This window comes from Tachysurus vachellii, chromosome 20 (assembly GCF_030014155.1).
Source record: "Tachysurus vachellii isolate PV-2020 chromosome 20, HZAU_Pvac_v1, whole genome shotgun sequence".
NCBI lineage: Eukaryota > Metazoa > Chordata > Actinopteri > Siluriformes > Bagridae > Tachysurus > Tachysurus vachellii.
The window spans coordinates 14,191,211-14,203,477 of record NC_083479.1 but is presented as its reverse complement, the minus strand read 5'-3'; the positions used below and the strand labels follow the sequence as shown (position 1 = coordinate 14,203,477).

Genomic DNA, 12,267 nt, shown 5'->3' with positions numbered 1-12,267 from the left:
TCTCTGAAAAACTGACCTTCACAGAAGAGGCCATTTTACAATGCTGTCTGAAAAAAAGTTTAATTAACTTTTAGAGGCTGAAGTTATTCCCCAATCCAGTGACTACATTTTAAACTGAAGAGCTCATTGTGCAACACAAACGCAGAGTGCCAATTAGATCGGAGAAATGAGAACTAAACAGCTGTTCATGAGCCCTCCCAGTAATTACCCAGGAATTGTGCTGGACTTGTCCCACTCGTTTGCTGCATCTTCTTGGAATTTTTGATTCATTCCTGTTATCACACACAAAAGTGCATGTGAGAAAGTCTTTAGCGAAGAACACAGCAACGTGAAACAGAACGTTTACTTACGCCCCACTGGAATTAAGGTCCAAACCCAAAGACGTTCTCGGGTTGCTGATCCTTGGCACCATAGAATTCATAATAGTCTAGAAAATGTCCAAGCTTGTAGAACGAACCGGCCGCTAGTGAAGGATTTTTGGTCAAGCCACCTCAAGGAATTTATAAAATCTTGTTGAAAAGCTGAAAAAAATTCCATTTTTTCACTAGACAGTCCTCGATCAGTCAACAGACCTACTGTAGAGATAGCACGCAAATAGTCTCTCATCTACGAATTTATGAATGCAGTAACCTTTTAAACTTCAAAGGGCTAAAGAGCAAATACTGTTATCTAGCATAACATGTCTGGTTAAAACTAATAATGTCTTTGAACGACAGCAAACAGACCTTCAGTCAATGTGCCTTTTAACACGCTTGAAGGTCTTAGCAAATGGCACATGACTCCATCTTACGCACACACAGATCGTACCCAAGGCACTGCCTCCTGTTTGTGCCGTCTTATCACAGTGCATTGCTAACATTCTACACGTTAAACATTCACTTTATAGACAATAAGTAATGCGGTTTAACGAAGTCTAAACCCTTATACGGAGTTCAGTCTGCTACGAAGAAGCAATGGCACTATTAATAAATACTTTGCTCTTGAGGATGTTGGTTAAAAAAGTCAGCATTAACAGGACACAAACAAGAAATCTCAAGGTCAAAGTATTATAGTTTAACAACATAACAGCTCCCAGATGACCAGCTAGCGAGAGCTGCATAAAAATATGCGTGTAATTGGCTGTGATTCTCTCTCCAACACATCAAAATAATGACAAATATTAATATATTATATTATATACATAATTTAATTAACTTGATATTGAGTAAATTGTAAAAAAAAAAAATCTTGATAAAGAAATTTTTTTATTAGTCATTAGTTAAATTCAGAAATCAAATTTACATGAAATTATAAAATAAAGATTTAAACAAATGCATTGTTAATTCAAATTTTAAATACACAAGGTTAAATGAAATCCTAAACTATACATTTATATATAACAAAAAGTTGTTAATAATAATAATAATAATAATAATAATAATAATAAATAAAAAAAAGAAAAAATTAATTATTGGTTCCACCAAAACAGGATCAGGCATGAAGAGACTTGGGTTTATGACCGTTTCTAAAACTATACCCAAAGTGGATCTTTCTGAAAAAAAACAAAATCAACACTATGGTTGACCTGCAGTGCAGGTACTTTTGCGCAACCCACTCAAAATAGGATTTCTAGTCTGTGGTGAGAGAGAGCATCTTGGGGAGAAGACGTGGTCTTCCCCTCACTCTGATCTGACGAACATAACACAGCCACTCTGAGGCTCAAAGCAACTACACAGTAAACACAAATAAAAGTGAGAAAGAGCGTAAGAGAGAAACCGAGCGTGTTGGGGAGAAGTGAGTCACATCATAAAGAGAAAAGCTACAAAAAATAGAAACAAACAACCTTCTTCTTTCAGTCATCATCCTGACAAAGTTACTGCTACCAGAAGCTGAGAAGGTGGGGCATATTTCAGTGTCTCGGAGAAACACGAGCGACCAGATTCATTGCAGAATCTGGGGCAACGGTGCAGAAAAACCACACACACAAACACACACACACTACAAGCGACAGTGAGAAACAGAGGAAGATAAATCGATGCGACAGTAGAAAAAGCAGTTAACAGGCAAACTGGCCTATATATTTCAAGGATAAACTTAGGTGCTAGAAAGTATTGCAGATAAAGATAGCTAGAGCGAGGGTATTTTAACTTATACTGGAAGCAATGCAGAGAAGGCTTCTATTTAAAGACTACAGTGTGATGAAAGACTGAAAAAATAAAAATACAGACGTTGGCCATTGTTTCAGTGATTACACCAATATCTTCACTTGTCCTTAAATCAATATTGGCATGTGAGCAGCGACCACGAGGACCATGAGGTGCTGCATCTATTCTGATGGAGGCTGTTTCTGCTTTCTACTGTAGCACCACAAAAATTCATTAATGTGAAGCAATAAAAAAAAAAGCTTTGTGACATTTTCTTTGATTTTTTTGCAGGATTTTCAACTCAAAGTTCCAGACAGATCACGTTGTGTCGTTCTTACACCATGCTTAGAAAGTAAACATGTGGGTAGAACCGTAACAAAAAAAGGGTCTTTCTTAAGCTAAGTAACCATAAGTACGCAAATTGTTTACTGATGTTTAAATCGCTTGCGTGGTAACAATTCTCGCTTATCATGTGAAATGTTGCTTAGTAATCTAGCATCTGTCTAACAGAGTCAGTGACGGTGATTAATCAATGACTGCATGACATTGTCACCCAATTTCTGTAGCTCTGATCCAACACAGGGTCAGAGCCTGGAGCCTAACCCAAGGTGACTGAGGACACAAGACCAAGTACACCCTAGACAGGGTTCCAACCAGTCACAGGGGACAACCACACACTCACACAACAGTTCACAATTCAGACATGCCAATCTATAGCGCATGTCTTTGGAGTGGTGGAGGAAACTTGAGAACCCAGAGAGAACATGCATACAGTCTGAAATGAAAAATTAATAACAAGTAGGAAAAAGGAGTTGTTGTTGCACGACTACTAGACAGAAAAGTGACTGTAGTGACTTTTTGCTACTTGGCAGAAAAGGAAGCAGGGACATTACTTTCGACAAAGCAGCCAACAGCCTTGAAAGGGACTGACACACAGCAACGTTAAAGCCCTCAGTAGCCGATCTCATGCGGAAAAAGAACACTGTTACAACTCTATCCAGAGTCAAATTGTTGCATGAGAACATTAAAAAAAAAGAAAGAAAGCGAGAAATAAAAAAAGAAAAGAAAAAGAAAAGCTCTATTCAGAGCTTCTAATGCCTCGAAGAGGAAGAAAAAAAGTCAACACAGACAAAACTTGACCTCAAAACAACAGAGCAAGACAAAAGGAAAACAACTGCGGAAGAGAGTCCTGGGGGCTGTAGCAGCTGCCCGGATGAACACTCAGAGAGAGAAAAGGAGTGGCTGAGTAAACACTTCGAAAGCCTTTTTTTCCCCAAAAAAGCAGACTGGAATGTAGCTAATGGGAGTGCTGAAGAGGCTAGAGAGCCTTACTCAGCCATTTTTTACTAGATCTATCCAAAATATAAACCTTATCTTCTCTTCATGGCTACGCAAAGTCGATCTGCCAATTGCTACTAAGCAATGTCTCATTTCCGAGACAACATCATATTACCCATCCCTTGAGGAGCGAGATGACTGGAGGTCAGTGCTGTTGTCCCAAGCATTTCCTGGTTAAACATTTCTCCACAGTTTTCACCAACTGCTCTAAGGGACAACTGGATGAACTATTGATTGCAGTGTTAATATGGTGGGTTACTCGGGTTCCCCTCTGATGCTAAACTGTAGCCACAAAACATACAAACACAAAGGCCACTTACATGCTTCATGTCATTTGACATAGGGGTACAAGATTCTCATTGAGAAACATGGTTTTTTTCCCCTTTTCCATTTCTTACGAGAATTAAAAGACGGTGCATTAATAAAGAGCATTGACAATGTTTATTGTAGTTCTGCAGAGAGATCGGTTTCTCATGCATATTCCTCCCTAACATTCTGCAACACTGCGACATAAGTGTGTGTGTGGGAGTTTTATTGCCATGCCAGTTGCATGCACCCCTCTGTTCGACAACAATGCTCCTCTTATTGGGCCATCAAGATTTGGTCCGATGCCTACAGTACAGCATTCGCAGTCAAATAACCAATTTCTCACACACGTCCAACTATAAATGTAGTTTACTCTAAAAATAAACAAGCATTCAGTTTCAAGCTCTTTGCACTTTTATGCTTGAATTTTACAGTAATTAACTGCAGTGAGTGCAAGTCAGAGACAAAATCCCGGGAAGGATCAGTGCGGCAGTCGACCAGGACAAGACAGGGTGCGAGCAGGGGCTAATATTTTACAAGGACTGAGGATGACATCTTGATGACCAACTAATTTATTATAAGCATCCACCTTTTAAATGCAGCTGATTTAAAATATTAGCACAGTGGAGCCGTACAAATCCTTTTGAAAGTCAAGAAAGAAAAAAAACAGACAATATGATATAAAAAAAAACACACTTTCTGGATTTCTTTTATTTTTGTAACACTGGCAGTTACTAAACAAAATTACTGAGTAACGCAACCTGTGATTTTCTAATACTGTATACTCTAATGGACTTTCTTGCTGTGGATGAAATTCTACATGCAGTTTGAAGGCATTTAGGGGTCACATGGAGACTCCAGACTCCAAAAATGTTACAGAAATATAAAAGATGTAAAGGACTGAAACACAGCTGAAAAAATAATCACAGTTTGTAGAAGCTCAGACATTACTTGTAGTGGTGAACACCCAGATTTTGAGAGTGACAACGCAATAATGAAACTCTTCTGTAGAACCACAAAGAGCACAAGAGATAAAGTCATTTCCTCTTTCACTTTTACAAAAACATGCATTTACTAGATAATTTTCTCAAGTATAACTAAACACGGGTCCGCCTCAGATGTATGTGTAGATGTGCTAGGGGCATCTACCGAAGGCCCCTCCACAAAGACTTAGTGTTTTAACTAGTAATCTGTGCCTGATTATTTAGAGACCTGTGTGTTTGCTTTTCACATGTAATCTCTAGCTTGCCTCGTCCTGCTGCTAACTAAACAGAAAATGAGGGGAGGCGGGGGGACCCCTGCCCCGGCTGACGGGGCCTATCGGGCATGGAAATATCCGGACCTTTGTTGCCAGCATCCAGGCGTGAGCGTTTCAGCTAACCCAGGCTTTAAACAGCCACTTTCTGGTGACCGTGAAGAGGCCTTGACTGGTTAGACAAAATAGGCCAAATCTCAGGAGACCTCCACTCGACAGAATGAGGGCAAATATCTTTACACACCAATACTAGCTATATTTACAGGCGAGATGGCACACTGAGGGCGATTCCCAGCTTTTTTCAGTTCATAAGACATACATTAGGATTCTATTATTGGAGAATGTTCTTCCAATAGCACTAAAAACACTAAAAGCAAGCTAAACTCGAAACCAGCTAGAGACATTAAATGTCACTTATGACACCATTCATCTTCAGGACTCAGCATGCAAAAGATTTGCAACAGATCTAATGTTCTAAATAAAGAAGAAAACTACACAAACATTTAAAAAATGTACTTAACGATAAGCATTATTAGGGATCGGCGAATGTAATAAATAATCACAGATGTTGCAGGTATCTTTTATGATGTTTTTTGTTTGTTTTTTTGTTATTTTTTTTTTTAAATAAAAATCATCTTACAACCTGACTGTACTTTTGCATTTGATGCTTAAAATGCATTTAATTAATTTAAAACTATATTTCTGTAAAAAATATATTTAGAAATAGAAATGCTTGAATTAATGTCCAACAGCTTACGTCGCAACATACACAAATTTCTGAAGAACATTTTCTGTAGATGATTTTCGGTCTGCTATTTTTTGGTGCCTCAAAAGACCCAAATTACAATACATTCCAAGTTCAAACAACTTATAAATCAGCTCGAATAGTTTTAGCCCATGTGCAAGCGGGCAGAGAGAGGAAAGTTTGTTTCTGAACCTCATGCCAAAAAATTCAGTTTCTGAACATTCTTGTCCTTGCCTACTTAGCAACCAAATACTTCAGACAACAGCAACCATAAACAGATCATGATACACATTAGCATGTAGCCTTCACAAATAAAGCTTCACATGCGACTGCACAACTCTTTTCGTTCCCATCGTCTTACTGTACTGTAACTCAATAGGCTTGAAAACTGCATGCGTCTGTTCAGACACGCCACCGACAACACGTATACCGAAGAGTGAGCCGTGCTGCACCTGACATCAGCCTCCCAGCATGCTAGGGTGAATCTGCCTTCATGGTACCAGCAAAATCTTTAATAAGCCTCCATAAAAGCTGCATACATTCTTCTTACCTTATCACTTTTACAAGGAGAGACCTCCCGAGGGAACAGAAGTGACCTGTGGCAGGTTCAAGCGCCAGGCTTAAGACAGTAGCCATTTGTCGTCCCAAATGTCCTAGCTCAGCAGCTTTAAAGTGAGTGCGGATCCAGATGTTATGCCACAGCTATCTCAAGGAAGGTCAATTTTATAGAGTCAAGCCTGTCAAAACCACTTAGAATGGTGATCATGAGTCACGCACGTGTCTTTACACATGACAAGAGCTCTACAGACGTTGAAAAACACAAACCAACAAAAAAACCCACACGATTCTTTCACACCAACTATTAACAATCTTTAATTGAAAAGATCTCCTTTAATTATGTGATGAAATACATGAAATACATCTCCTTTAATTATGTGATGAAATCAAATACAAATACATACAAAGGTGAATCTTTGATATAAATACTAAAGACGGATATAAAGACAAAAGAATAATATCCATTGCTTAATGGAACTATTGAAATTGCACAATGCAATTAGATCACATGGTCTCACCGATGGCACAACAGGAATGACGTGTAAGAACTACTGCACACCCACAGACTTAAAGACCAATAGGCAACTGCATTTATGATCTCTCTCCCTCTCTTTTTCCCCTCCTATGAATCCCTACAGGGGTCATGTCATGTTTCCTCTAAAGACCAAACATAGTAAACCAGATAGTCAAACTTTCCCCATGATGCTGTCTTCTTCTTTTTGAGAACCTGAACCCCACTCACCAAATCTGAACTATTTCAAATTCTCCCAAAACACTATTAACCAGGACAGAAATCAAAGTCGTTGCTTCTTCCGAGCCAGAAACTTAAATCAAGATAAAATTACAATGCGAGATGTGCGAGTTTTGGCTGGAGTTCCCAGGCGGTTGGTTAAAACACTCCAGAGTCAAACGTCCACTGTCTCATTTGCCGTTTATACTGAGGAAAATGATTGTTCCTTTGCATTCCAGCTCACTCAGATATTAAGATATAAAGCAAGGAGGCAGGTCTGAAACAATTATTTAAATATTCACACTTTTTCTAATCACCACCACCATCTAGAATTCCTCCTGAATCGTTTAATCCCTTCATGGTGAATAGAAAAGCTTTAACCATATCATTATCCACCCCAAAAAAAGAAACCTGTATTTCTTCTGTTTGTCATTTAGTGTAATTTGTAATTTGAAGGCAACTCTAAAAGTAGATTGATTAAGGAATCCCCGAACAGAGTGCATTCTTGTGGAGAAAAGTATGATTGAGCAACACGGTCACGTTCAATATAAACACGACTGGGTCTCACGCGTGTCCTCTCAATCATTGCTCATAATATTTTCTGGAAAAATATCAGCTATATATGAAAAGGAGGTGTAATAACCTGACAATATACACATGAAAAGATTCTGGATGACTCTACAGTCTGGGCTAGAAAGAAATCAGCCCGAGCCTCACTTTATCACTGGTGATTTGAATAAATAATAAACAAAAATAATCACTTTTCAACGTCAAAAATACTTTCAAAAAAATCCAAATATTCCATGTTTAGGAACATATTTAGTACCAGCAAATTATCTGATAGGGATTATTCTGCTAGGAAACAGGCAGGCCTTACTATACCATTTATACCACCTTTATATCTTAACCAATTTTAAAATAGTACCAGAAATACAAAATAGAGAAAGAGAGAGAGAGAGAGAGAGAGAGAGAGAGAGAGAGAAACATTCAATATGTGATGTTGATTTAACATGACCTGACCGACAATATATAAAAAAAACAAGCAATGACGATTGCTCCAACTTGCTCTACAGGACTTCATCACCACTAATACTGTAATCCAACAAACCGCCTACATTTAGTTTCACACCACCACGCAATAACAGTGTGTTTCATTTGGCTAGATGAAAGTCCCGTGATGTTTTCCTATGCAGTGGAGGTATCTTATCCTGCATCTGACTGGCTGCCTTCTGTAAACCAGAACATCAGAACTCCTGTCACATCCGCTGGAAATGCAAACAAATTAATTACGATCCCATGGGTTGGGAACACCCAGCTCAGTGTACACTAACGGAAACTTTTCATCCGCAACCCTACCGCCACTTTCACAACTTGTGGCTCAATCCACTTTGAAACAAACAGAGTCGAAATGTTAAAATGTTTTTAATCTGAACCACGGTACAACTTGTGCTTATCCGAGTTTAGAACTTTATACACAAAACGTCCAGCTCTGTTATTTGTTCATTGTTGTTATTCCAATTTGCCAATCAAGAGTTGTTCCTGTAAAACACAGAAAGCAAACACTTTTCTCGCCCTGCGTGGCCAACTGACCCCTTCCCTTCAAACGAATCGGTTCCTACAGTGATCAAGGGGGAAGCCTTCAAAGGAAACAAAAGCAGGCCAGACCTCTGAATAAGGTAGCCTTTTTAAAACTATGCCAACCCGACACAGCGCTTCAATAGAGGCCTCCTTTGATCTTTTCTCAAGTAGACATTGGCGGCTGCATTAGAGCAGATAAGCGCCCCCAACGCTAGAGTACACAGACAGAAGAACATCTGGTTTTGGATCAATTTCAACACCTGTCAAGAAGAAAGCATCTACCTGTGACATTTTGGTGGGTGTTTGGGAGCACGATGCTCCTCTTCTCACCTGAGGGGACACGACATGGAATGAATCAGGTGGCTGACGCAAACTTGAGCTGCCCTGACTCACATTCCCTTTACTACTCTAACATGCAAGTGTGAATAAACAGAAGAGAAAAACAATCCTCTGTTCAAATCCAGTAGAGCAGGAGAAGTTTGATTAATGTGTGAAGAGATTTCACATTCCCACACACTGAAACGTGATATTAATAAAATCACAAAACAAACACAAAGCTATTGAATGTTTTTAGTATTTTTCCCACCCAGACATCAACCTGCCTGAAGACTCATATATGATTCTGTTTAAGTGTTAACCTTATAAACACTATAAAACCAAACCACACACATTCCATTGTTTTCTGCCCTCATATTTAGTCATCGTTTTATACAGACACAAGAAAAAAAACGTCTCTGGAAGTTAACAGCCTCAGTTGACAAACACTTTTTTTTTATACTCAAAGATTAATCTGTACACCCCACGTCATCTATGTCTAACACGAGGTTTTCCTTTTAAGGTAAACATACAAAAATGTCTCAGGACAGAAACTAAGGTGCTCTCTCCGTCATGCAGAGATGGGCAACTCACACGGATATGCTAAAACCTAAATGGTGTTTGTGTGTGTGTGTGTGTGTGTGTGTGTGTGTGTGTGTGTGTGTTTGTGTGCGTGTTCAAGAGAAATCTAATAACACACACATTGTTTTTCCATTAAACTACTACGACATACAGAACTGTACAATGGGATTGACTTAGAGAGATCAGTAGTGCAAATAATTTAAACACAAATCTGAAGAATAACCAAATCTATTTTTACTCATTTTTTTTTAGATTAAAAGACTTCATAAACGTCTATACACTGAATACACCTGCCAAGCTGCTCAGCCTGAGAGAAAAGTCTGTTAATACGTATACACATATTAACCAAGGCAACACGTTTGCTAACTAGGAAACAGATTAAGAGGACATACAACAACATATAGTTGCACTAGCTTTTTTGTACTGCTTCAGCTACTTTAACACTTATTTTGACAATCTTACAATATACTGCATGCTCTGATGATACGCTACATAACATGCTGTACAATTTCTATTCATTCTTTCTATATTTAAATTAACGTTCAACCTTCAACCTGTTCAACCTATTATATTCTTACTATTATTCTGCTTGAACGCTTCGAAAATGTCCCATCTCAAAACAATTTTCTATTTTTTGTTAGACGAGAGAAACGTTAACGTGAAATTTGGATGAATGAATAAAAAAACAGATCAGAGATCTAACAGAGCAATAAAAATAAACATATAAATAAGCATAAACGACTGATTCAAGTTCAACATATTAGTCATACTAGTATTATATTACACCATGCAAATATTTTTAAACCAGCAGCAATATTTTATTACAATTAAATAGATCTCTCACAGCCCACAAGGTAAGAGTCAATACACACATCCTGGAGCTAATATTAGTGTCTGTCCATTCATGCCCATGTGGTTATACAGCCCATGTGTGCAACTTTCCTGCTGTTATACAAACTGCATATAGACTCCATACACCATAAATATTTCATTTTAGACAGGAAATAAAACCCAAAGTGACAATGTAAGAGAAATAAATAAATAAATGTAAATAAAACACAGTTTTATTTATTTATTTTTTTTTTTTTTAATTATTCCAAATTCAGGGATAAATCTGATCATAAACACAGAGAAAGAACATTCGACTTTCGCACACGCCTTTCGCACACATGCAACATCTCAGTCTGACACTCGCCCTTATATTTATGTAGGTATATACGTGTTTAATTCAGCTGAGATCTCACCTGTGTTGTACAGAGCTCAGGTCGACTGAAGGTGCTGCATGATCAGTGCTGAGGCTACGAGAAGTTTGGGATAATTCCTGAGCTCCAGTGGACAAACTGTTACCGCTGTTTACTTTGTCGAGCAGAGGATGTTGAGTTAGTGAGTTGCTGTGCTGGACATGATGCCTGCTTTGCTGAGATAAAGGAGAAGACACGGATAGGTAGTGGAGCTGAGCTGCGATGGGAGACACGCCGCTCTCGGTGGAGACGTGATGAAGATGATGATGATGAAGCGCATCGGCTTTCTCCAGATCCACACTCTTGACTTTCCGCAGCTCTTTCCGTCTCCACTGCGCGGTTTCCACCGCGTTGCTCTTCACCTGACTGCTCGGAAGAGACGGCGCACTGCAGCCACCCTGAGGTCCACTTGGAACGTTTGCATATTCATTTGAATCTATTAATCCCGACGACGAGGTCCGGCTCCCCGCCGTCGCCATTTTCCGTCCCGAATTTGTGCCACTTAAAAGGTGCAATTGGAGAGGGAGTGGAGAGAGCGCGGTGGGAGGAACCAATGGAGTGGGAGGAGCCAGAGGGAGGAGCCAAGGCACCTACGTTCTGTTTACACGCAGAACTATATGGAAGGCCATTGAGGACGATGTGTCAAGTCAAGAAGCTTTAGTTATTGTCGTTTCAACCATATATAGACAGTAGAGGACAAGGCAATAAGACAGAAAGACAGTGCAAGACAAGACAAACAAGACAGAAAAACAGTGCAGGACAAAAGACAGAAAGACAATGCATGACAAGACAGAAAGACAGTGCAGGACAAAAAGACAGTGCAGGACAAAAGACAGAAAGACAGTGCAGGACAAAAGACAGTGCAGGACAAAAGACAGAAAGACAGTGCAGGACAAAAGACAGAAAGACAGTGCAGGACAAAAAGACAGTGCAGGACAAAAGACAGAAAGACAGTGCAGGACAAAAGACAGAAAGACAGTGCAGGACAAAAAGACAGTGCAGGACAACAGACAGAAAGACAGTGCAGGACAAAAGACAGAAACACAGTGCAGGACAAAAGACAGAAAGACAGTGCAGGACACAAAGACAGAAGGACAGTGCAGGACAAAAAGACAGAAAGACAGTGCAGGACAAAAGACAGTGCAAACAAAAAATACAAGACATCACACAAAAGACAAAACACAAAAACAGCATGGAACAGTGTAAATACTGTATGTTCATACAATATCACGCGTGCAGAAATACTGGAATAAACACATTAGTGTTATAGCAGCAATATGTAAAACTTCTATCTTACCTCCTTTGGCACCACAGTTTGAAATATTTGTAGTTTATGTATTTATTTCCAGTACTGCAGTGTGCACTGAAGACAACAGTGAGAAACCATATTCATGATCAAAATAGAGCTGAGTTGAAATGAACAGAAAGGTTTTGAGAGATTGCTTTTGTAGGTTGTGAAGTATTTTCTCAGAAATTGTTTCGTCTTTTTAATACTG

General features: G+C 39.0%; 1 protein-coding gene across 4 annotated transcripts in view; it reads right to left on the bottom strand.

The window, feature by feature from the left end:
- The window catches only part of map3k1 (mitogen-activated protein kinase kinase kinase 1, E3 ubiquitin protein ligase), a 36,386-nt gene extending 25,107 nt beyond the window's left edge, over positions 1-11,279 (bottom strand). Inside the window, exon 1 of one of the 4 annotated variants that reach the window (XM_060895636.1) lies at positions 10,775-11,279. In XM_060895636.1, the coding sequence (XP_060751619.1) occupies positions 10,775-11,250 (476 nt within the window). In that variant the 5' untranslated portion in view covers positions 11,251-11,279. Of the gene's footprint in view, positions 1-208; positions 273-350; positions 779-6,317; positions 6,460-10,774 lie in introns of those variants that run through there. The other 3 variants (XM_060895637.1, XM_060895638.1, XM_060895639.1) reach the window with 3 other exon arrangements.
- Between the last annotated feature and the right edge of the window lie 988 nt (positions 11,280-12,267).